Here is a 26,534-nt window from a genome sequence, read left to right as displayed (position 1 = left end):
CCTATAGAAATATTTGAGAAGTATGATAAGCGGAGTCTTATCTGATGCAAACCTGTCTGTGACTTCTATCATAAAACAGCACTCTTTGTCAACCTTGAAATGAGATTGATCCAAAACTAATGCTTAAAGACAAAACACAGCCAGCAGGCTGTGAATTGCTAAAATAATAAGCTGTTTATTCAACATAGTGAAGCTTCTCCTCCAGTGGCATCCATTAAAAATATGGTATGCATCATTAGCCCTTTTTTGCTCATTTTTGATGCTTGCTTTCATGTGGCTTTGTTAGTAAATCTAAATATAAAAAACACCTTACAAAGCAGATTTACTATCAAAGAAGTATTTAGGTAATTTTAGGAACAGTGTTTGTTGGATTAAATTAGTTAACTGCAAAATTTTAGTTAAAGGGCACCTATGATGAAAATCATCTTTTTGTAAGCTCTTTGAACTGTGTGTAGATATAGTGTGTCCACAGTCATATTGGAGGAATCAAAACAAAATGAATGTATTAATTTATTATTTCCTGACGTTAAAATAGGATCCAAATCCTCCCATTTTGAGGCCCACCACAACGTCACATAGGAGTGCAGTTCCCCACCCACCCAATTGAATGATGTGTATAATCATATCAACAAGACAGGACATGCGCAAAGCAACTGGAATTTAAAAGATCTGTTTAGCTTGCTGTGATCCTCAGTCATCATCAAATGTAATCAATAACGAGTTCTACAAGTTTAAAACATGTTTAAAATAATGCATGATTGTAATGAATTACAGCACTTTTCACTGCTCATGTCAGTACGATAATAAAAGAAGACACTTCAATCCCAGTTTGTGGACATTAAATCAGGTTTATTTTGTACATAAACGTAACAGATATCCATACAGCAGTGGATATTGACCTGTATCCTGTTTTGCCTTGCAAAAACAGTGCAAACTTAAATGTGCACACTGTGTGTTTGTGTGCATCCGCATTGTGTGTGTGCGTGAACTTTGTAATGACAATTTGAGTGACTCAACATTGCAGAAAGGCTTGACTTAACTCCACAGCAAATACATAAAATAATCATTGAGAAAGTTCTCACTGTAGTATTTCTCACAAATGTTATGAGAGGTCTGCTTGCTTCATGTCTGTCATTGTGTTGTTTATCTGACGGAGATGGAGACACACTGACAGGGATGTGGGAATGGTGGGCGGGGTGAACTAGCATTAAAGGTACAGGCAACAAAAACAGCCCCAATGTGTTCATAGCAGTAGATTTCAATAGTCTAAAAAGGTATAATAAACAATCTGATAGGTGAAAATTCTGACACATTCTGGATAGACAGAAGTCTTCGCTTAAATCTTGAAAAAGGGGTAAAATAGGTGCCATTTAATACAATGTTTAAGCAAGAAAAATATGAAAGTTCACTGTGTCAGTTAAGTTTTAAAAACGAACAATCTATAATGTTACTAATATACAATTTGCGGTCGTTAACAATTTATCTTTACTGATTTCCTAAAATGTTTTGAGTTTGCTACCCTTTTAGAATATACAGCACAGAGCCCTCTAACAGCTAATAAACGTTCAACATGCAGGATGCTCGGAAGTCCTTGTAGTTCAATCCGGGCCCTTATGTTGGCTTTCTCTTTATTGCCCTTAGAAGTTGTCACACAATGCTGTGCTGGCGTATTTTTGCATTAGCATTCTTTCTTCCTTTTTTTTCCATCTTGTGGTCCCTGTCCCCTAGCAGCCTCTAAAATAGAAGCCTAATTAGCTTCCCCAGGTAGTGAAGAGAGAACAGAAGACAATATCTGGCTTCTTGTCAACACACATGGCGCCAAGTGCACAAATAAAGCAGCGTGCAAGGGTGGGTGGCTACAGGGAGGAGAAACCCACTGTTTAAACATCAGGGTTCTTCTGCCAGAAAACTCCAATTTTGGCTCGTCATACTGGGTCACACGGGGAAAACTTGGGCACCCGTCCCTTCAGGCTCGATGCAGGGCTGCAGGTAGCAATAGCCTGGTGGAGTACTTGTGAATTTTCCCCTAGTTAAGTTGGACCCTCTGTGCGCGCTTTGGCAGAAGTGCACAAAACAGGCAGGACAATCGGGGGATGTTGTATCCCCTCTTGAGTGGCAGGATGTTCAGCTATTTGTTGCAAGGCTCCTGTGTACGGTAAGAGACCATGAAACATGCTTTCCCAATGCATTTTGTTCTCTCCTACCTCCAAGGAGATGTCCTGGCAGCTCTGAAATGCGAATCTTAGAAAAAGGAGCTTGCATCATTCACCCACTATGTGTATTTTATTATATTTTTTAATACTGAACAGCAATTTCGAGAAAAAGTATACACATTTATATCAAATGCATGTGCAAAATCAAGTACTTTTTAAACATTACAATTTATTAGCAATATTTAATCACATGTAATAACAATTAAGCAGCATATAAATCACCTTAAAATACACATGAATTCACTGAGTGAATACACTCCCACTGTATAACTAGTCTGTCAAACATGTATATTGCAAATAAAGAGGAAAAGTGTAGATGAAAGCTTAGTGGTAAAGTTGGTATAGTTTGTTTATAGATTTATTTTTTTTTTTTACTTTGTATTTAGGCTTCACAATTTATAGTTCTGTTAATTTGTGTGTAATATAACACACTTTTGTTGGTAAAAGAGCTTATTATGAATTCATAAAAAAGTGAAGTTTATTTGAGGGAAATGTAGAGATTTAAGTGCAGGGCAGATGAATAACGACAACAGAGACTAAGAAGAATACATAAATATGTATCTAGTCAAGGGGTGCTAGCACTTTGGGAGACAAACAAAAACTAACTAACTAACTAACTAACTAACTAACTAACTAACTAACTAACTAACTAACTAACTAATTAATGACATAAAATTAAAGAAATTTAATTAAATAAGATAAATAAAAATAAAATAAATAAGTAAATATAAAATTAATAAATAAATGAATAGCATAAAATAAAATACAATATAACATAAATTTATGAATAAAAATAAATAAAAATGCTACATAAAAATAATAAACAAACAGCTAAATAAATAAATATGAATGAAACAAGTAAAATAAATATATATATTATAAATAAATAAATACATAAATAAATAAAATACCTAAAATTGAACAATTTCATGAAATAAAATTTAAATAAATACATAAATACATAAATATGAAATAAATAAAGAAAGAAAAATGGAAAAACATATATGAAATAAATAAAATAAAATAATTACATAAAATTAAATAATCACATAAAATAAAATAAATAGACATAAAATAAATAGAAGTAAATTGAATAAAATAAAACAATAAAATAAAAAATAAATAAATACATGAAATGAAATAGATACATGATGTAAATGTATAAAAATAATAAAAATGAATTAATAAAAATATAAAAAAAATTAATAAATAAATATCAAATAAATTAATTAAATAATTAAATAATCACATAAAATAAAATAAAATAAAAATGTAATAAATAAATAAATAAATAAATAAATAAATAAATAAAAATGTTCCTCTACAAAGTGAAATTATTTTTCAGATTTTTCTCAAAATAATTTTCAATATTTTGTTTGATAATATCTGCAACATAAGCAAATTAGCTTTCAGATTAATGTGAGCTGTTCCAAGTTTCCTATTTTACTCAAACTAGACAAAACCACCAACAAACTTTTTTTCTTATTACACACCCCTGCATCTGTTTGTGTGTGATTCCATCAACAAGTAATGTCATATTCTTTATCCAGATGCTACCTAAAAATTCTCACACTAGAGCAAAAAATGAACAGAAAATCACACCATCAGTCTCACTAATGTATGTTTTCCTAGCAGATGATTTAGTGTTTTCCTTGCTGTGATTTCATGTGACGCGCGCTACAAACACACGCAGCTGTCAGATCCGTCCTCATCCTCCTACTCGGATGAGAAGGATCTTTTTGCGGAGAGCTTTGAGCGTTGAGGCGGCTAATGTTTTAACTGCACGCCGCTCACTCGTGAAACGTACGCAGTGAAAGATGTCATAATTGCGCCTGGATTGCACAGGACACCTGCTCCATTTTTTTTTAAAGCCTTCTAATCTAATGCACGATATTTCAGACTGGAGTGATGGCGCGACACGAGCAAGTGTGTGTCTTTGAAGGTTGACAAACTGCGAAAGCTTGGTGCTGGCGTTGAGATCCAGTAGAAGGTACTAATTAAAAGTGTAAGATGTTGATTAAGATTGAACTTGCTGCGGAGATACCCTTCTGAAAAAAAACAAAAGAAAAGCAAAAAGGAGCAGATTAACAACAGAGGGGCTTTACTTCAGAAAGATTGTCACCCATGTTTATGCAGAGCAAAGAACTGTCGATACCCCTGTGTTGATTCACCTTTGAAAAGTGGGAGAGCTTGTACGGAGATGGCAACATTTAATTAGCTGCAAATCTGTGCTGTATGCTGCCTGGCATTAAATTACATCCCTGACTGATATGACCTTTTTAAATGATGTATCGATTTGTTAATACTGCTTAGCGTTAGCGCCTCGGCACCATGGTGTCGTCGCGCAAAATTGAAGTAATATTTGTGCCGGGATTGATTTAGTGAAAAAAGTGGAAGACCATGTGGTATTTTTAGCTCTGTTTTCTTAGTGGATTCTTCTTTTCTGCTGGGTTGACACAACACTGCCTTCCACAATCACTCTCCCACGTACACACACACACTTTTTTTGCAATAACTGACTTAGGATGCTGAAAGGTAATTTTTTAGTATTCAGATTTTCAACATGGAACAGCATGCGAAAATAATAAAAGTAGGTTGTTCGTTCCGCTGTAGTGATCCCTGAAAAATAGCCGAAGGAAAATTAATGAATGCATAAAAATAATGCTTAAATTAAATTAAATTAAATTAAATTAAATTAAATTAAATTAAATTAAATTAAATTAAATTAAATTAAATTGAACAGCTGACGGTGGCCATAGCAATGACAAACGGCAGTGGATTGCGAGCTCACAAATACATTTAAATTTGTAAACAAATCACCACATGTCACGTTTTAATGTGGTTTTAGACGTGATATCAGAATATAAAGAGTTAACCAGATACAGTACAAGCCGCGTGGAGCAATTATGTGTAACAAGAGACAATTAAATACATCATTTGCAAGTTAGAGAAAACAAGGAGGTAACCATTTTAATATCACTTAAGTTACTTGCACTCGTGAAATGGAGGAAGAAACTGATCCATGAACTGTGCACTGTAAAGTTCCTTTCAAGCTCTGACAAAGTCCCATACATCAAAAGTGTTTTCTGAAATTTCCTTTAACAAATGTCAGACTAATCCCCTCTTGTAAGCATGTAGATTGCTGAAGCACTCGTCAGAAAAATGACAGGAACACAGCACAAGGCTGGGGCTATAATACTGAGGTATTTTTGCAAAAGTAAACTTCAACCACTGACACTTTACAGCCTCATCTTTGGGTGGGAAAATAACACTAACTTTCTCTCATACTTCAGAGCACAGCATCTTACGCGACATGATTCAACCAGGATCTGCTACAGTGTTTTTCTTTCTCTTTTTCTTTGTACAGTGTTTGTGGGTGGGTACAGGGGTTAACATTTTTTGTGCATGCAACAAATGGGTGGGACTTGAGTTTTGTATTGACATCACGCCGACACAGCTAAAGATTTGTTACCAAGATGATTCATTTGAACCCCCTTGAGTCGACTCTTTTATACTGTACATGAATCAATAGTTTTAAACACTGTGCCCTTTCAGATTTAAGCCTTAGCTTGATGTTTTACTTTAGTTAGAGCTTTGTTACACACTGTATGGTGTGTGCCTAATGACCCTAACCTGCCTAGTTAATGTAATTTATCCTGGTTAAGCCTTTAACAGATGCCCTTCCAGCTGCAACCCATCACTGGGAAACATCCATACACCCTTATTTACACTCAGGCCAATTTAGCTAACTTAATTCACCAATACCACATCTCTTTGGACTGTGGGGTAAACCAGAGCACCCGGAGGAAACCCTTGAAAAAGTTGTTAGTATATTTTTAATGAAGGAATGAGTGAACAAATGAACGAATAATATATTATTAGAATAAAAATAAAAGCATATTAAGTGCATAATTATTATAATTTATGAGAAATTAGGGGCGTTGCTTAGTCTCTGCTTTGGTTATTCATCTGCCCTGCACTTAAATCTCTATTGGGTTTGATTGTGTGTCTGACTTCCCTTCTCTCTATCTCTCTTCCTTTTCCCTCTCTCTCACTCTCTCTTCCTGCTGAAACAAACAGATGTAATCTGAGTGAGTGAGTAGTTGGTGAGCGTGTTAATAGTGTTAGGCTGTAGGCAGGGTGCCGTTCTGGTCCAGCTCGGCTGCACATGCATTTGATGGATCACTCTGCTGTCAGATCAATTTTAGAAATGCATTGGAACCAGAGAGACAAAGAGAGAAAGAGCGAGCTAGACAGGGGAGGGATAGAGAGAGATGGACAGAGGCGGAGTAAAGCGATATAAAAGGGAGGACACATGAAGGCACTGGGAATGAGAGATACTGTAAAAAGACAATACCACCATAAGAAGGTGGCAGAAACAACGCAAGAAACAATGATTATAATGGTATTGCTTAAAAAAAGCGTAGGAGACTGAAAGGTTTAAAAAAAATGGCAAGTGAAAAAACTCTGATATTTTCCTCTCCACCGGCCTCGATATTTATAGAAGATGAGGACTTGAGGCTACAGAAAAAAAAAAAGGAACGATCTTTTTCACCCGTGTGTTGAAAACTGGTGGAAACTGACTATTAACTACACTCCTCCGCACTGACTAAAACCCACTTTCTTCGAATTGGCACGCCACAAACATGTAGGAAATGTGCACATGCTTGCTCTTCACAACAATAGGAGCACTGAAGGGGTCGTGAATAGCAGCATGTACCAGAAATGGCTATTGCCCAGGCTCAGGTTCAGATGTTTTTTCGAGCAGAACGGCTTGAAAAGGAAGCTGCAGAAGGGGTTGAGGGTTGGACTGTGAATCAGATCAAACTGAAATCCTTATCATATTTGCTGTGATTAGCAAAATGCCAACACTGTGACGTAATCAAATAAATATTGGATATACAGATGTGCATGAGTGAAGCACAGCACTTGTTCTGTTACAGATGAGAACCTCATGATCAACTTAATCCTCAAGCTTAAACCTCATCACATAATTACTAATAACGAGGCCCACATGGTATCTGCGTGTGCAGAATTCCACAGGATTTTAGCCCATCATTGATTCTTTTTATTTACTTGAGCAAATGTGTCTAAATTTATATTTATTCAGTTTTTAAATTAATTTCAGTATAATTATTGACCAATATGAAAATAATCACATGATTTATTTACAATACAGTTTGTGAAGTAATATTTTGTATTTTTGTATATATTACATCAAAGACTTGCTTTGCTTTGTGAGAGACTTGCCAAATAAAGTGGATCTAATTGGATTTGCATTGTAAACATTAAATAAAAGTTAAAAGGGTAAAATTTTTTTATTTCACATATTAAGTTTTTAGTTATGATACTCCCAAACTCATTCCACAGAAATCTGCAGATTTTTTACAAAATTCTCTGCAGAAATAGCAAAAAAATGTAGACAGATTCATCACTTTAGACAGTACGCTAGAAAATCATTCAAATACTAGCTCTAAAGGGACACTGGTGAAATAGCAATGGTTGCTGCTGTTCTGATGTCAGCTACAGATGTGCAGGAATGGCAGAAGATAGTAGTTTTTATTACAAAAGGGTTTTTAGTCATCCCGTGTTTGATTTTCTTTTTTATATACACGATTATCCCGTCAAACTGTTGTATAAATGCGATATTACACTTGTAGCAGTGCGATGTGGCTGTATACACTGGTGGTACATACAATGCATTACTCCCACCAGTGCCAATATACAGCCACATCGCACTGGTCTGTTGAACATCACTCAAAATATTTAAAAAATATAATAAAAAAAAAATCCACAGCTCAGATGGAAAAAGCTCTAAATGCCGTCTAAAATTTTCTTTTAAACTAAGCATTTTTACCAGGCTCTTGTGTGTAGGTTGAAAATTTCTAGACACTTTTATGGCAAAAATAAGTTATTTTTACCATCTTTCATGTAAATGTCAGATTTTTGCATCTAAACTCAGTTATTTTGTGTTCAACTTTACTGTTTATATAATTTAGCCCTCATTTCGCCATTAAGAAACATTTTGGTTTGTAGACCAGTTTAGGAAAACAGTTAAACTATGTAAACAAGCTAAAGGTATATATCTGGGGCTGGACGCTAGTGGAAATGATGTATATACTAAATTACTCCACCCAACCTTCACTTTAATGTAAAAATGGAAATTATAGCATGAATTATTCAAAATATGTATTAAATTATCCATTGAATTGTATTTTAATAATATCTACCTCTACCCCAACCCTCACAGTAAGCTAAAGCCTTGTTGCTATAAGGGATACAGCTGGGGCTGGAAGATAATGAGAATCATTTATACACTAAATTACTCAACCCAACCTTCTCATTAATGTAAAAACAGTAATTATACCAATAGTTATCCATAATATGTATTAAAGTATCTATTGAATTTTATATTAATAATGTCTACCCCTACCCCAACCCTTACAGTAATGCAAAAACAGTGATTATTGTTGTACGGTAAATGTATTGCTGTAAAAATATAAATAATTCCCATTAACTTCTGAACAAAGAAATCTCCCTTCTAGACTTTACCAAGCTAAAGGTTTGATTAAGCAGTTCTTTTTTTCTCTTGAAATGTGTATACTAGTGCAACCAAATTGCATCTATCCAAGTTGGAAGTTTGTTCGATCAAACAATGGATTCCAATCCCCAAAATTCACTATCCCGGTTGAGCCAAAATAGCTTGCTTGAACATACTCAAACAATGTTTTGAAAGAGTCCACATTGTTTGTATTCCTCTGGATGTCGACCTTCGAACGGTAGTAGTCTCTGTACCGCTGAGATAGGAGAACACATTTTAACATCGAGAAATTACCTCCACAGACCAGAGTACTAGAAAATAAAAAGTCCTTTGTGAATGGAAAAATAGGTTCTTTTTTTGGCATGAGGCCTTTTTTTTTTTTTTTTGCTTTAATTGGAACATTTGCTTTTAAGAGAGAATGTTGTGGATGAGTTTTGAGAGTTTTTGAAGAGTTTTTAGAGGGAGTTTGTAAAGACTTTTGTGGAGCTGGAGAGTCAGCTAAAAGGAGTTGTGGGGTTACAGAGAGGTAGGGTAGTTTTCAGAGAGGATATACTTGAGGTCTTTAGTTGAGCCAATGCATGCTGGGAGACTGCAAATTAAATAGCTAAAGCAAGATGGGACTGACACATGCTGCTTGTGGAAGAAGGGACATTTTGCGACATCCCATACACTGTAAAAATGCAGGGTTCCACACAATTCTTTCATGTTGTCCCAACACAAATTGATTAAGTTAACTTAACACTTTTAACAAACGTTTGTGGATTGAACATAAAAAAAATTAAGTTGCCCCAATGAAATCTCAAGAATTGTGTTGTTTCAGCTCATCTTAAATACTGTAAGTAGTTTGAACAACAAAAAAAAAAAAAATTTTTTTGAATACACATTTCCCTGTTCAGAACTTCCCTGTATATCTGCCCATATGTGTGTTTGTGTGCGCACATCTTTTTCAAATATAATATATAAGTGATATTTAGCAGAGCAAGGATAAATTCACACATGCAAAGATTCATGTTTGCTGTTTGTTCGAACTACTTCTTTAAAGTTTCCTGAAAAACTGAAAACTGCAGAGATAACTTTTTTGGTTAGTGGCTAATTCATATGAATTTGTCCGATTTCATTCGTACGATTTGCTTATCTCTCAATGATGGTTGGGTTTAATGGTGGGGTTCATCCCCCTGTGGTGACCCCTGATTAATTATTGGACAAAGCTGAAATAAAATAAATAAATAAATGAATAACTAATTAATTTTTTTTTTTTTTATTTATTCACTTAATTCGGCTTTGTCTCTTAATTCATCAGGGGTCGCCAAGGCAGAATGAATCGCCAACTTATCCAGTATATTTTTTACGCAGCGGATGCCCTTCCAGCTGCAACCCAGTACTGGGAAACATCCATACACAATTATTCACACAAATACACTGAGGCCAATTTACAAAGGCCAATTTAGTTCATTTATTCACCTACAGTATACTGCATGTCTTTCTATCTGACATTTTTGTCAAACTTGAGTTATTGATATATTCTTATTAAATGACACATTATTTACATTGTGGGATGGTTTTTTTATAAGTCGTTTACAGTTTAAGACTTTGTATGTAAAAAAAAAAAAAAAACACATATATGCACATATTGTTTGCTATATGGAATGCAAAAACTTTGAATATCTTAAAATCCTTCAGAACGCAGACAGAACCTTTTAATTCTAAGGTGATGTTCTTCTAATGCTCTTACTTTTCACATTTCTATACCAGTAACCTAGATTCCCATTAGTATTTCACTGTCAATTAGTCCAACCATGCTTAATTAATAATGCATGAAAAAGCATTGACACGATTCTGTTCCACAAACAGAGATCAAAGAAAAGGTCAATGAAACAGTGCATTTAGTCAACATTTAAAGTGTATTTGTTGAAAGCTCATTGGAAAGTTGTTGCTGCTATATCTTCTTTGTCTTCTTCCCCTCAAGCCACCAGCACATTTGCATTAAACAAGAAAGACTTGTGAAAACGAAGCAATTTGGAACTAATTTAGTCTCTTTCTGTTCTTTCTCTTTAGATGACTCAGGAGCAGTACATCTTGGCATCTCAGCCGAACCCCCTCCAAAGGCCGGGATGTGCTACTGTGTACCCCGTGGGGATTTATGGCTGGCGAAAGCGCTGTCTGTATTTCTTCATCCTCCTCCTCCTCGTCACAATGATTGTCAATTTAGCGTTGACCATCTGGATTCTAAAAGTCATGAACTTCACTGTGGTAAGCACTTCTCTGTCTCCTGTTGTTTTCCTTCGTTTATTGGCTATATTTAATGTATTATATCATGCACATTAATGTAAGCATCACTTATACTTACAGTCCCAGACCAATCACATAAGGAAATGTAACTAGTTTACATATTGTTGGAAAGCTAATTTGTACAAATTCATGCTGTACAATTTAATTTGTATGAAAATGTATAAATTTAAAAAGAGGCATGCACTCAAACCCTACCCATACACCTAACCCTACCAGGAAGAAAACTAGCCATGCAAATGATCTAATATTCGAATTTGCCACTCAATTAAGAAAAAAAATGTTTCGATATTTGTTTTTGAAGACCCATAAAGTGCATTGTTACAGTTTACAAATTTTGTTATCAGAAGAGTAAGGGCTCACTCACCCCTTTGCGCCTTTGCTATTTACAATGCGAGGTGCAATGCTTGGTTTGAAAATTGTTTGAAATAAAAAGCTCAACATTAAATACATAAAGCATACAGGTTATCTAGATACAGTCATTAACTATCAAAACCCTATTTTATTAAAAACCTATTTTTTTTGCGCATTTTGCATATGCGCATAAAAAAATGGTTGATGGAAACGTCATGATGTGCATACATTTTGAAAATGCGCATAAAAAAAACTTATGCGCATAACTGAGTAGGATAAACTTTTTATTCGATGAGGAAAGATGCACATAAACTACTATGGAAACACTTTTAAACATTTAAAAGTTTTAAAACATCTGAAATGTTGTTTTGGTCATTATAAAATGCCTTACCATTTCAGTATTAGTGTTATTATATTATTAACCTTCAGAATCAAGAGCGTCTGTGCTCCGCGTCTGACACTTTCAAATGCCACCGCGCGTTCACTGCATTCCAGGATTGCTTTCTGAGGCGCAAATCATTTGTTAGATGAAGAACAGATTGATGCAGCTTCTCCTCTAGCTGGAAATTCCATTTTTACTGTTGATATTGGGCGCCAGTTAATCAGGAAGTGACGATTTTGTTCGCTTTGACTCGTTAGATGAAAATTCTGCTTTATTCGCACATCTGTAATGCGATTATCCAGTTTTGTGCATAAAGTTTATTCGCATTTTTGGATGGAAACATAGCTAATGAGTGTTTGTAAATAAAGAAACTTGCAATGTTTGTCCTGACTCCAAGTTCTTCTGATTGGTCCACGACTATGGAACTGACAGTAATGAGCTGCACTGCATGTGAAAGATGAAGGGGTTTTATTTTGACAAAAGATGCGAGAGTCGAGTGTATGGTCACACACACACCCATTAAGCATGTTTTTACATTGAGAAACAATAACAAAGTAGCACATTGCAATGGAAAAACATGTTTTGCGTAGGGCTGCAGGATATTTAAAAATTCTCAAATATTTGTTGTGGTCTGCTATTTGCAGTGCATTTCTGTATTTGCATGTGTTGTGAGTATTTTCATGCACAACAGTCTATAAATACAATCAAGAAAAAGACACAATTAAAATAAAGTGTTTTGTCATTTGAGTCTAACATTATTCAAGTACTGTAACTGAATGATACACATAATTCAATAAAATTAATCGTAGTTAAGGTCACAAATGGTATAATTTTCTTATACATGAATGTTTTTTGTTTTAAATCATTATACAATCACAGGCATCAAAAACAGATGCAAATGATAAGTTATAATACAAACTTAACATTGCATTTCCTGCAATGTGTCCATTATGAATGATCACATTACCATATCGTTGTTAAAACGATATATTTCACAGCCCTTGTTCTGTGTAAACCCCTCAAGCAGTTTATTTTTTTTTAAACCATGCTTTTTCACAAATGCAGTTGCTATATCTAAACCACACATATGCAGTTGTTAGCATGAAACCAGACCATTTTTCTTAGCTGAGATAGTAGGGAAAATAACAACGAACACATGAAGATGACAAAAAAACAATAGACATCCTTGAGTGCTTGCGTGGGGATTAAAGAATATCAGCAGTCAGAAATGTATTGTAATAGTGCATACTTTTTGGAAAGTAAAAGCAGAGACTGGAAGCAAGGATGAATCTTTTTAGTGTGTACATATTGAGTGCTTATGTGTGCATACCATCAAACTGAGTACACAATGAAAACAATGTAGGATTCTATTCTATCAGCCCAACGATGGAATTCAATGAATGGTCAAAGGTAAAATCTGTGTAAGCCTTTTCTAGCGCTTCTGAAAATAATTCTGCTGTATATCAGGATTTATTAATATTTGTCTCCGGCTTCAAATTTAATCTGACTCCAATTTAAACTACATTACTATTTGTAGGAACATATCACATTGTTTATGAGTCAATTTGGAGTTTTGATTTATATCTGACCCCTACGAAAAAAAATAATAATAATGATAATAACAATTGTACAGTTGTATACTATATTGCTGAATAATGAGCTATTACTATTTAAAACTCTGCATTGAGGGAACGATTTACTGTTAGCCAAGTCTAGTGAATTGGAAATAACCAATGAAATCATAATTTCTATATGAAAAGTATATCTAAATATAGTTAAATGTTTTAATACTTGGATATATTAATGTGTTGTAACTATTTGATTAGATTCACTTTTCTGTATGGAATCAGCTGTTTGAAACAAACAGTAAAAAATAAAGATAAATAATTCAAGCTGATCTTTTTAACAAAAGTATTCAGCCTTGGAGCTCACAGCCACTTAATCTATAATACATTTTTACCATTATGAACCAGTTTCATTGTGGGCTGTATCACTCTATTCAGCATAGACCAGCAAATATTGTGTACATTCGCTTGGCTAATAAACAAACAAACAAAAAAATCTCTGTTTTTCCCTTTCTGTTTGCGTGAAAGGCCTTGCTCAGATGGTCAGGTGTACCAGCTAGCACGCATCAGGTCACAGCACTTTATTTACCCAGCTGATTTGTCCTTGTTTAACAGCATCTGCTGCACATGCTGGCTATACAGAATTACAAACATGGGCTGCCTGGATCAGCGGAGTCGTGAACCTACTCAAAACTGAACACTCTGTGGTTTGTCTGCCGAGACAGCAAAGAGAAATGAAAGGATTTTGTGGACTTTTTTTTACAACTTCTGTATGTTTTTGTGTGTGACATCCAATCTCAGGAATAAAGGTATGGGAGCTGTCACTGGGGTTGTACCTTTTCAAAAGGTACACATTTTTACTTGAAGGGTGCATAAAAGTACCTCAAAGTATATATTACTACCTAAAAATGTTAAAAGAAACACTTATTTACTTTTTGGTACTAATATGTACCCTTGAGGTATTAATATGGACCTTTTAGGTACAGATTTGCACGTTTTCAAAACATATACCACCCCAGTAACCTCGTGTACTTTTATTTCTTAGAGTGTAGGAAGTGATGATGGAAGAACTGTTAACTACAACAGAACTACAATGCCTTTTTGTGGAGTTTGCGTATGTAGGAATTTGCTGTTGTATCACATGACAGCCTCACAAAGCCTCGTTTTGATGTGTGTGTGTGTGCGTGTGCGCGTGTGCGTGTGTGTGTGTATGGTTATAAGTCTGACTGTGTAGCTAATATGGTTCCTGTGTGACTGCCAAAGGGAAAGACTTTTATATCTTCAGACTTTCTATTACCTTGGCTAAACAAACCTTGAGTTGTTTGACCTGTATTGTGCCTCTGGGTCTTTCTCCAACTACAACAGCAGATATCAACAAACCGTTTGGTTCATCACTATGTGGGCCAGCAGAGTTCAACTGAATGACTTCATATTGGCAATTTTACCCACTATTCCTGGTTATCATGACTAAGAATTAGTTGAACCGCATTGTCCACACTAAGAAACATTGTCCGCACTGTGTGCACACATATGCAATATTTTTATTTTTTAAATATCATAGATGCATACATATGCAAAATACATGCATAAGTAAATAGTGTCAAATGATCAGATCACTATGAGATGTTTAAAACATAATAACCTGTCAAAATAAAAGTTTGTTTTTAAATTAAAGAAATTGTGAAGGATTTTAAAATGACTGAAAATAAAGTAGTAAGTACAGTATATATCATATAATAATAATAATAATAATAATAATAATAATAATAATAATAATAATAATAATAATAACAATACATTATTATTATTATTATTATTATTATTATTATTATTATTATTATTATTATTATTATTATTATTATTATTATTAAAATTATTATATACAATATTTATTCAGTTATATTAAAATTTACAAAAGCAATATTTTATTAAAATAATAATAATAATAATAATAATATATTTTTATCTTTTTATCTTTTTTAGCATAAGAAAATAAACAATAACATAAACAGAACAAACTTCAGAAAAAAAACATAACAAAAAAAAAACACAAAGACCATTTCACAATACACAAACAGTCAGACACAACATAATACAATATTATCCAGAAAGTATAAGATAAAAAAAAAATAATAATTATTATATTTTAAATAATAATCTACAGAGAAATGTGTTGGCTCCACAACTAATATAATTATGTATATATAATTTATTATTTCATTGTAGTTTCTTCTTTTTCTTCAGACATTTGATTTTCAAATCAGATTGTGGTCACAATTAGCTAATTTTGATTTACAAAATAGAAGATTTTGGCAATAAATAAATAATAATAAAAATCTTCTGACCAACCTAGCGATGAAAAGCACCTGCATTTACTTAATGCTAAAAAAAAAAAAAAATCTTAAACAATAATCTCTGCTTTAGAGAAACCACCCACTCTGAAACATCCATTATTTCCTACCACTCATCACGTGATAATATTACAGGTATAAATATCCTTTTGTCACCATAACAACTCTTTTTTTCATGACTTCTCTGGATGCTGTAGCTCAGTGATTAAACACTAGGGATGATAACAAAAAGGTTACAAGTTCATCTCTATCAAGAAATGATCCATCACTGTGACGTCTTAGCAAGGCACTTAAACCTCAACTTTCCAGGGAGAATGTTAATGGATGTTGAGAATGTCACCTTTTTTCTGGATGTCAAGTTATTCTTTATTTTAATACTGAATGTCTTGATGGCTTTCTGAAACCAGGCTCTTGTGTCTTTTTATGCAAAACAACCAAGTGCACTTTTATCAAAATAATGTTTTTTTTTTATTTTTATTTTTATTTATTTTTTTTAGCCCCCTTGTATAGTTTTTTTTTTCCAATTTCTGTTTAAAAGAAATATTTTTTTTCGACACATTTCTAAATATAATAGGTTTAGTAACTAAATTTTAATAACTGAATTATTTGACCTTTGCCATGATGACTATACTGTACATAATACATACATACATACACACACACACACACACATATATATATATATATATATATAGACTGAATCATCTGGGTATTGTGTGCAAGTTTGAAATTGGTATAATTTTAATATTTAACAACAAAGTGCTGTCGCGGTACTTTGATGCCACATATGACAGTCAACAAAATTTCTAATCGATATACCCCCTTTTTTTTTAGACAGATTTCGATCGGTCTACGCAGTGCTGCATGAAGTCGAGCACACCTAAACACTGCTGTCGCCTCAATGGAAACCCTGCCTTTGCTTTCAGTTGATTGGAGAATAAAAAAGACACAACTGACGTGATGCACCTTCAAAGTTGACTGTTTTCAACTGCGATCACACATCGCGGAACGGCAAAAAGGCGCTACAGCAGGCGAGGCATGCATGGGCACATAAGCAGCTCACAAAATGCTCGTGGCCGTTAGTAAATCATTCAAAAAAGGCGCCTCCCAATGCAAAAAGTACATTAGGTGTGATCAGCAAAGGCGGATTTAAACAATAAGCAAAATAAGCAGCCGCTTAGGGCCCTAGGAAATCCGGGGGTCCCCAATAAATACCTAGAAGTATAAATTATACACAAAACATTCATCAGATTCTATCATATTTTGTATGGTGAAGGTCTTGCAAATTAAATTTTAACATAATTAATCTGCACAAATTTGTCTTACATCCTAAATCATGGAGCAGTCCAGCAGTCAAGTCAGGTAAAGATTAAGTTTAAAAAACAATTTATTATTTTCAATTTATTTATTTTTTTTAGTTGTGCATATATATATATATATATATATATATATATATATATATATATATATATATATATATATAAACATTTAACATGTAGAGACTTCATTGGAATAAAACATAGAAAAAGAGATTCAGTGATATTTAGAAGAAAAAAAAACAGCAAAATAAATAAATAAATAAATAAATAATTATAAAAACTACCAATGGTTTCAAATCCCTAAATCCGCCCCTGGTGATTGGCCCCTAAGGGCCTACTAATATTTTAAAATGGTTTTAAAAAACTGCTGTTATTTTAGCCAAATAGAATAAATAAGACTTTCTCCAGAATAAAAATATTATTGGAAGTACTGTAAAAAAAATGCCTTGCTCTGTTTAACATTATTTTGGGAAATATTTGGAACAGCAAACAAATTAAATAACAGGGTATCTAATAATTTAGGCTTAAATGTTTGGGGCATGCAGGTTTTAGTTTGGCATGTCATGTTCCCATTCACTTTTTGTTATCCTCAAAATTACTAAATAAATAAATAAAAATCCTTCTGTCTACATTATTTAAACATGGGAACTAGTGAAATATGCACAAGGGCTTATAAGTACACTTTCTTACACTGTCACTGTCAGCAAATAACTTCAAAGTGTCATCACGGAGAGCACTTTCATAATGTATTTTTAAATATATAGTGACAGTTATATTAGCAGTCGCAAACTGTGTGTTTCCTCCTGCGATTACAAACTTTTAGCCTGTGCAAATCTCTAGATAACGAATCCACCGTCAGAGCTGAAAATGAGAATCAGATGGAATGACCTCATATGAGAGGCCAACGCTACGACTTACTGAAACATCCCATAATAATTGCTATGGCAACCAGAGCTTGATAGACCCACCGCAAGTTACATATCTATCCATTTTCACCCATTTCTAGAAAATGTGTATTTTTCCAACTCAATTTACCTGCTTGGTCACCAGCTATTCCAGCTGTAATATCCCACAATGCACCCCAGGGGCCACTGCTTGGACTGGATGTATATGTATGCAAATCAGCTTGGTCAAGTCAAGTCAATCCTCCCCTACTGTTTTCATAAATGCCCCCCAACAATCAAATCTCCACTAAGCTGCCCAAAAACAGCAAGAGGGGAGATGGAGGGAGAGAACGAGAGCAAATATCAGGCTTGAGGAAAGGAGAAAAAAAGGCAGATGGGTAATTTCACAGGAGCCGTTAGCAGGTCTCAAGGGTTGGCGGATTCTGCTGTTACTAAATCCAATTGTGCAGATGAATTTCCCTCCCGTTAACCCATGAAGCCGTATATATTCCACTGATATTAGTCAAATCCCTCATAGTGATGAATGTCACACGAGTCATTATTCTCTCTCTGTGTTTGAATCTGTTGTGAACAGAGAAATTGGCCACAGCTGACTTAAAATATAAATTCCTCTAGTGAACTCTTGAAAATAAAGGTTACAAATGAGGGTTTAATATAGAGATGCATTGGAAGGAACTTTTTTGTTCACCAAAGACTCTTAAAATAATATAAAAATATATTGTATCTTCTAAAGAGTCTTTTATCACTTTAATGAAGCTTTTGTGAGGTTCTTCATAAAACCACTGATTCCAAATAAAGAACTGTTGTTTTTAAGAGTTCATTTAGGAAGGAACTCGTTGTTTAATTGGAAAAATGACCCCAAACTAAAACTTCTCTCATAACTTGTCAGTCCAAACTTAAATGATTCTCTGAGGAATATGAAAGATGACCTGAGGGTTTATTTTATTTATTTTATTTATTTTTTGCTTGTTTGTTTGTTGTTGTTCATTTCTTTTAAAGTATACTCAAGTGACTATTTAATTGTACTGTAGTAAACAAGCTACACTAGAAGTTAAAAAAAAAAAAAAACTTTTAGGAAGCTTTGAAGCTATATTAAGTAAAAATATGTCATGTACCTTTTACATTATGTAATCAGTGTTGCATTTATCTGGCACAAACAAACCTAAATTGAAGATCATTATTTAATATCAGTAAGCTAATGAAACCTGCAGAAGGATTGTTAATTTAACTTTAGAACTAAGGGAGTCTTCACACTTGCCCTAATTGGTTCAGTTGAAACACATAGAGTTTCTTTTCCCTCTTGGTGCGGTTTATTTGGGCAGGTGTGAATGTAGCAATCACACTCGAGTGGGCCAAATAACTAAATAGCGTACCAAGACCTCCTTGAACAGGTGGAATCGGTATGCTTTCAAATGAACCCTGAAACAGTTTGTGGTTAGAACATAATCTGAACTAGGACAGACCCAACCGCAAAATTGTGGATTCATTTTATTTTAATTTATTTTATTTTTGTTCTATTTTATTTTATTTTATTTTATTTTATTTTATTTTATTTTATTTTATTTTATTTTATTTTATTTTATTTTATTTATTTTTGGGCTTTTCAAATCATTCAATTGACCTCAGCAGTCAGATGTAAGTACAGCAAACTGCAGTTACTTCCCAACACTGGCCATTCTGTTTGTTTATTTGGTCCTTGAGGTAAGCGACTAGAGAGTTTGTGTAGGGTAAAACAGAAAGAAAGTGGGCCAAAAAGAACTTTGCATCTTTGAACTTTGAGTGAAGCCAAGTAATGTATTTGCCCTTTTTCAGAGGAAGTGCGCTAAGGTTGTCACACGGCTCTTTCTCTTTGTTCCTCTCCCTCAGTCTTTTCCTTATTCTGCTTCTCTTTTTGGAAAGCATCTGATCTCTCGCTCTGTGTGCATGAGGTTGAAAGGCTGTTTTGAAAGTTGGTGCATCATAAGCAGATAGAGGGAATTCATTGATTTTCTTTCAGCATGAACTGCGTGTGTGTGCTTGAGCATGAAAGCACTGGGTCATCGTGTGTGATGGCTTGTATGAATGTGTGCATGAATGTAGTTTTTTCTTTTAGTTTTTTTAGATATAAAGTCCTTTTAGTCAGTCTAAAAGCGAATATTGATAATGTTATGTCCTGAAAGTCATGTTAACATTTCCAGTAGAGCAAATATGTTTGGATATTTTCTTGTTTTAAGCACACATTCAGCTAGTGGTCTAATCCTTCTCATCATACCCCATGTTTATCGATACATTTATTTAGTCAACCCAACTAGCTTGAAATGAGTTTGGATAAGCTACTGAGGAGATCCATCCGAGCATATCTTTCATTCATCGCAGTTTTCCCCTCATTATTTCTAAACTGAATATTACAGAGCAAGCTGGTTTTGATATAAAGGGCAAGGCAATCATTTATGCATGCTTCCTGTTTGGTCTGCTTATTAGAGATTTGATGAATAAGGTTCCACATTTGAATGATTGCTTCCTGATTGTTTATTAAGTTTCAATGTCATGGGTCCCAGCAGTAAAAGGACAGTGTAAGCAGCCTGTATCTGCATGCTTGTTTTTTAATTTTTATTATTATATATTTTTTAAAAATAAGACAAAATCCATTGCTGTGAAACTTATTATTATCTTAAGTGTTTTGTTTTTGCACATGAGCCATTCAGCACAATAGACTGTAGTAGAAAAGGTTTCGATTCAAAAAACACAAAGCCCCAGGCAGAAAAAAAGAGAGCAAATGGATATTTATAATAAAAGAACGAGATAAGCAAATTAAATGAACAATGGAAATCGTTTTGAGTTCACATACACGGTGGCTGCTAATTATATATAAAAAATAAATCCTAATATGAAGGCTTTGTTTAGAATTCATGGAGAAATACAAACCAAGTGGTGATTGAACTTGGCTGAGAGTTTTTAGGCCCTATCATGCACCAGGCGCAATAAGGTGCAAGACATGTTTGGCACGATTTGATGTTATTTTCAGACCAGTGCAACCCTAATTTTCACGTTTTTACCCTGGTTGTTTAAATAGCAAATCCATTTGCGCCACTTTGTGGATTCATGGGTGTGCTGTTCTAAAAAGGAGGTGTGTTAAGGCACATTGTTGTCATGTGTCTATTTTGAGCAACTGAAATAGACCATGCCATTGACCAATTGAAAGCTGTCGAGTTTTGGAGATGCATAATCATATGGGCCATAAGAATAGATTGGGTGTTTGAATATGACTACATAATATAGTGCTCGACCACACTTCGTTTTTATTGTTCATTTATTAATTTTCTGGAAATTAGAACTGAATTGAGAAATAGTTTTGAAACAAATCCTTGTCCTTAACAAATTAAATTAAAAATGTAGGCTGATGGATGTCTTAAGTGGACTTAGTTTCCACTGTTTCCTTATTCACGAAAGTAAAAGAGTAAAGTAAAGAGTAAAAGTGAAGTTAAGAGGACGAATGGATAAGGCTTGTTCTTTTTCCTCGCTTTGCAGATGGTCTGTTTAACTGTTTTCTCTCTAGTAATGCATTCAGTTTAAATGCGTCATGGCGTGACTCAACAGGCTCTTGGGCCCTGTTTAAACTAAAAGGTTTTAGTTTTAGTTTTAAAATGTTGTTTTAGAACGAAAATGACCCACGTCCACATTGGAGTTTCACCTAGCATTTCTGAACAGCTTTCCGTCCACACTACACCGCTGTAAATGCACATCACGTGACCACACACACACTCTGGCATGCGCTGCAGTGTATGCACACATCTGAGCTCCAGGCAGTTACCAGTCCTCTGCGCGCACCTCCTTAGATGAGAGCAGCGCAGGTTAGACAGTTCACCAAGGACCTACCACTGCATGTCATCTCATTATAGCTGTTAAATGTGATATTTAGCTTATATATGTCATATACATTTTTAGATGTCTTATCTCTATCTAACGTCTCTTTTGGTCTTTCAAATCTATTACTTGTCCTAAGTATAAACTTATTGTACGTTGTACTTTTGTAATGACCATTGTTAATTATTAACACTGATATTCAGCTAAAGAGATAGGGTATGAAAAGAGAAGAAAATGAAAGGAGACAATTACGTTATAGGCTCTGTTTTGTTATAAATATGCATACAGTGAAGATGAAGGTCATATAAATATTTAGCCTCAACATTTTTGGTATCTGTTAAGTTAATATCAACATGAAAATAGGCAGTTCTTTTATATCGTGTTTTTATTTTATAGTTAAGATAGAGAAACAACAAAGCCAAGGTGATGCAAATGATTTTATAAAGTATTTTTACCTAATGTGTCCTCAGGAGTTTGTTTTGCTTATCAAACTTGAAAAGTCTGAACTTACAAGAAAAGGTCGCAAGTCTGTGTGTAGGCTACTTAATATTGAGAAAAAGCTCAAATCAGATAAGCAAATGTCTGCAGCCACGCCACCATTTTCAGACGTCTTAATTTTCTCCTATCCACATTGACACAGAGCACCAGTTTTTTAAAATCAAAATGGCCTTTTCACTGTTTTCAAACAGCTCCATTTTCAGTGCTCGAAAACTCTGGGGTAGTGTGGCTGGAAGGCGTAACCTTAGCAAAATGTAAGCATTTTAAAACTAAAACGTATTAGTGTAAACGTGGCTTTAAAGAGAATGGGAGATGAGATGCTTATTGGTTTATTGCACGTTATGCTCAAAACACACTCATAACTCATTAAGAGAATAAGCACAACCCTGTGGGACCATGCGCCAGTGCGCAGACCAAATTTTTCCATCCTTAAAATAGCAAAAGTGGATTCGCACACGCCGGTTATGCTTTTGCGCAATGCGCTTTAGACTTTGCGCCTAGATTGTTTAAATAGAGCCCTCTAATTTCAACTTGTCATGTCTGCTGTAGTGCCATCTTGTGGTCTTCTGGACATTAGTTATGTTTTATATTTTGTTCCTGTTTTGTAGTTGTTTATATGATGCCTAATTGTTTCCAGCTTTCTGTCATTGTCTAATTAATGTTGTCTTTATAAGCTTGTTATAATGTGTTTAGTTTGCCTTTGGATTTTTGCTGTTTGCTTGTGCACACTGTTTGCACGATACTATTTTGTTTTGTCTGGCTCTTATCTGGTCCTAGTTTGTTAACTGACTCATAATTTTGGTTTGTTTGTTTGTTCACTTTGTTTCATGTTATGATTATGTTTTTGAATTCCTGTTCAAACATTGTTTGATTCACTTTTGTTAATTGTTTTGTACTTTGTTGGATTTTTATACCTGGTCTGTCCCCTTATTTTTTATTAAAACTTAAATTGCTGCACTTTGATATATCTTGGATTGTGTAAAGCCCATCATGACACAACCCTTTTAGATTGAACCCACTTCATCTGTATGTTTTTAAAAGATGTTTCTTGTGCTTCCTAAACAGCATTTATTTGGTCAGTGAAAACAGTAATAAAGGGCTGAGTTTTGAGACTAATGATATAATTCCATTGTAATTGATCTGCCTTCAATTCCAGTACAGTTCAATTTCAATCTTAGTTCAATACCCATTGATCTGGAAATACGCTGATAACCAAAATCATTATGACCAGCCAGAGGTGAGGCGGATATAGTTGATCATCTCCTAACAAGACCGCATATTAAAGTCTAGATAGAACAGATAGTAATCAGTCAACGGGGTCTTGTAATCAAACTGATGGATGAAGGAGAAATGGGCAGGAGTAAAGATATGAGCAACTTTGACTGGGGCACAATTAAAGCAACTGGGTCAGTGTGTAAAGTCAGGCACACACTGTGCGATTTTTAATATTCTTAAATAAATGTAGCATGTATGTATAGTGCACGGACAAGATGTCCATGTCAAACCGCAAGATCACGCATGTCAATGGTTACAGGTGTCTTGTTTTTTTCCAAATGTATTTTGTGTAAAAAATATATGTTTTGGATTGTGAAAAACTGAATTATGAGAGTTTTTTTTTTTTTTTTTTGCCAGACACGGAAGAGATTCGCTGACATTTCACCACCACCTTGCTGATGATAAGCAAATATCTTGCATGCTAAATAATCTTATTTACCTGAAAAAGTTAGGATGGGTTATTTTACTTTTTATTTGAACTGTTTTTGTAGTAATGATTACATATGAATTATTTGTTTTATTGATTTAGTTGTATGTATAAGCATTTTGGTCAACCTTTCCAAAGAAAGAAAGAAAGAAAGAAAGAAAGAAAGAAAGAAAAAGAAAGAAAGAAAGAAAGAAAGAAAGAAAGAAAGAAAGAAAGAAAGAAAGAAAGAAAGAAAGAAAGAAAATAAGAAAGAAAGAAAGAAAGAAAGAAAATAAGAAAGAAAGAAAGAAAGAAAGAAAGAAAATAAGAAAGAAAGAAAGAAAGAAAGAAAGAAAGAAAGAAAGAAAGAAAGAAAGAAAGAAAGAAAGAAAGAAAGAAAGAAAGAAAATGCATTAAGCAGATGTGCAGATCGCGTTATCTGTGGTGTTAAAAAGCTCATTTTGTTTGCCCACCTGCTGTATAAGCATTTTATAAGGTCACACTTTATTTTGATGGTCAGTTTGTTGAATTTAAGTTACATTACATCTACATGCCAACTAATTCTCAATAGATTATAAGTAGACTGTAAGGGTTGGGGTTAGGGTTAGCGTAAGTTGTCATATACTTGCAAAGTTTCTTACAGTCAGTTAAATATCTGTTGAAGGAGCAGTTTTAACAGATAAGCAGATAGTCTACTAATACTCAAATTATATTTATTAACTTATTACTGCAAAATATCCTTATTCGAATGGAATCATATTTGCATACTGTATGAAAACAAAATATGATATCCTAAGAACAACTACTCACTACACACATTAAAAATCGCTTGAAGCTCAGTGCATTACTGTAACAGTTACTGTAATGTTCGTTTTTAATTAAGCAGAGCTAATAAATGACTTGGGGTTCAATGAGAGAGTCGCTTGTAAACAATTCTGAATGATTCACTGACCATTGAGATGATTTTTTTCTTCTTCCCTTTAGAATAGGGTGCACAGATGAACAGTGCCGAATAATACCAGAATGCATATTAAGAAAATAAATGAGGTCAATTAAATTTTGAATTTGCTGAATTTAAAACCCCACTGCTCCAGGGGAATTGACACTGTAATCGCTTGGAAGTTGCAGAAACAAATTTGCAGCTTTTGGTAGTCGTTCTGGACGGTTATACAACGCTGTTATGAAACTCGACATTTGTAATTATGCAAATACAAAATTACCATATTTAAAAGCTGATTGTATGATAATGTACTTGCATTGAGGGAATGTTTAGAGTTCACCGCTCAGCATATTTGTGTGTGTGTGTGTGTGTGTGTGTGTGTGTGTGTGTGTGTTTTTTTGGGGTTTTTTTATCGCTAGTTGCTGATAGATTAAACTTCCTCCCGACATGTTTGTTTTCCGGCCAGTGGCGATGACAGTATGTTGATTCAGATGCGAGGTATGACAAAAAAACAGGACAGATGTTGAGACAATATGGCTCTCGTAATCACTGATCTGTCACAGCGAGACATGCTTTTTGTATAAATAATTGTGTGTGCGTGCTTTGTGCATCAAATGTTGCCTTTGCTGTTCAGTCCAATATTTCTGACAGATATGGCTGTATTTTGGTCTGCATGCACGCGCATATGTGTGTGTGTGTGTGTGTGTGTGTCGGGAAGAAAGATGGAGGGAGTGAGAAAGCGAAAGACTGCTGACTACACTGATCTGTATCTGTAGCGAGAAGAGGTCTGGAAAGTGGGAGATATTCAGAGCAGGGTGTTGTTTTGCTGCCTCTTTTGACAGCTAATCCACTGAAAAGTGAATAATGGCAGGACTAGCTGTTTCAGTATTGTTTTAAGAAGCACCAATCAGCACTTTTAGTGGAGGCACACCTGAAATCTCACCTCGCGCCTGCAGTTTATCACCCACCCATCAGGTTTAATGCTCCCCAAAGAGTTCAGAGGGTCAGCAGAAGGCTCGCGTTTGTGTGCTGCTTTAGCAAATGTCGGAGTAAATTGAAAGACAGCCATAGCTTTATCACCTGTGCTGACACCTTTGAAACTTTTAGCTTGTGTTTTTGAAGGGTAAATTTCAGGGACAAGATAATTCCTTGTTTCTGTGTAGCTGTGTAGTAGAATTGTTTTTCAATAATGGCTTTCGTATGCTTGACACCAAATCATTCTATTTGCCTCTGAAACTAGACGTGTCTATTTTTTGTAAATAATGTACTGTGTAACACTTTTAGTGCAGTTATAGCTGTGTTTTGTAATGTATTTAATAAAGATACTATAGCATACATTGATATATGCTAAATTGGTCTCAGATATACATTTAATTACACCACATTTTTAGAAATGGTTTTACAAGTCAATTTAGAAACTTAGAATTCAACCCTATAGGTTGTGGTGTACTCTGAAGTACGCGTGTGCAACAAAACCATACTTCAGTTGTCAAAAGCTATTAAAAAATAAATAAATAAGAAGTTTTCTTAAAAATCTGTTCAACTAAAGTGGTGGGGAGATTTATTTAAGATAGATAAAATGGGTGAGCTACCTTTTATGCCACCAGAGTTTGCTCCTGAACTGTGTTGTAAATTAAATAAAGGGTTAAGTATAAT

General features: G+C 34.3%; 1 protein-coding gene and 1 long non-coding RNA gene across 7 annotated transcripts in view; one reads left to right on the top strand and one right to left on the bottom strand.

The window, feature by feature from the left end:
• Window positions 1-26,534, top strand: part of sgcz (sarcoglycan zeta) — a 503,764-nt gene that overhangs the window by 271,822 nt on the left and 205,408 nt on the right. For all 6 annotated transcript variants that reach the window (XM_087237039.1, XM_087237041.1, XM_087237040.1 and 3 more), the window contains exon 2: window positions 10,810-11,004. In XM_087237039.1, the coding sequence (XP_087093165.1) occupies window positions 10,810-11,004 (195 nt within the window). The remainder of the gene's footprint in view (window positions 1-10,809; window positions 11,005-26,534) is intronic.
• Window positions 1-26,534, bottom strand: part of LOC147846759 (uncharacterized) — a 1,232,122-nt gene that overhangs the window by 1,132,405 nt on the left and 73,183 nt on the right. The window lies entirely within an intron of this gene.

The sequence above is a fragment of the Danio rerio genome, chromosome 1 (assembly GCF_052040795.2).
Source record: "Danio rerio strain M-AB ecotype USA chromosome 1, GRCz13ab, whole genome shotgun sequence".
Lineage (NCBI taxonomy): Eukaryota > Metazoa > Chordata > Actinopteri > Cypriniformes > Danionidae > Danio > Danio rerio.
This window is presented reverse-complemented; position numbering and strand designations above follow the sequence as displayed.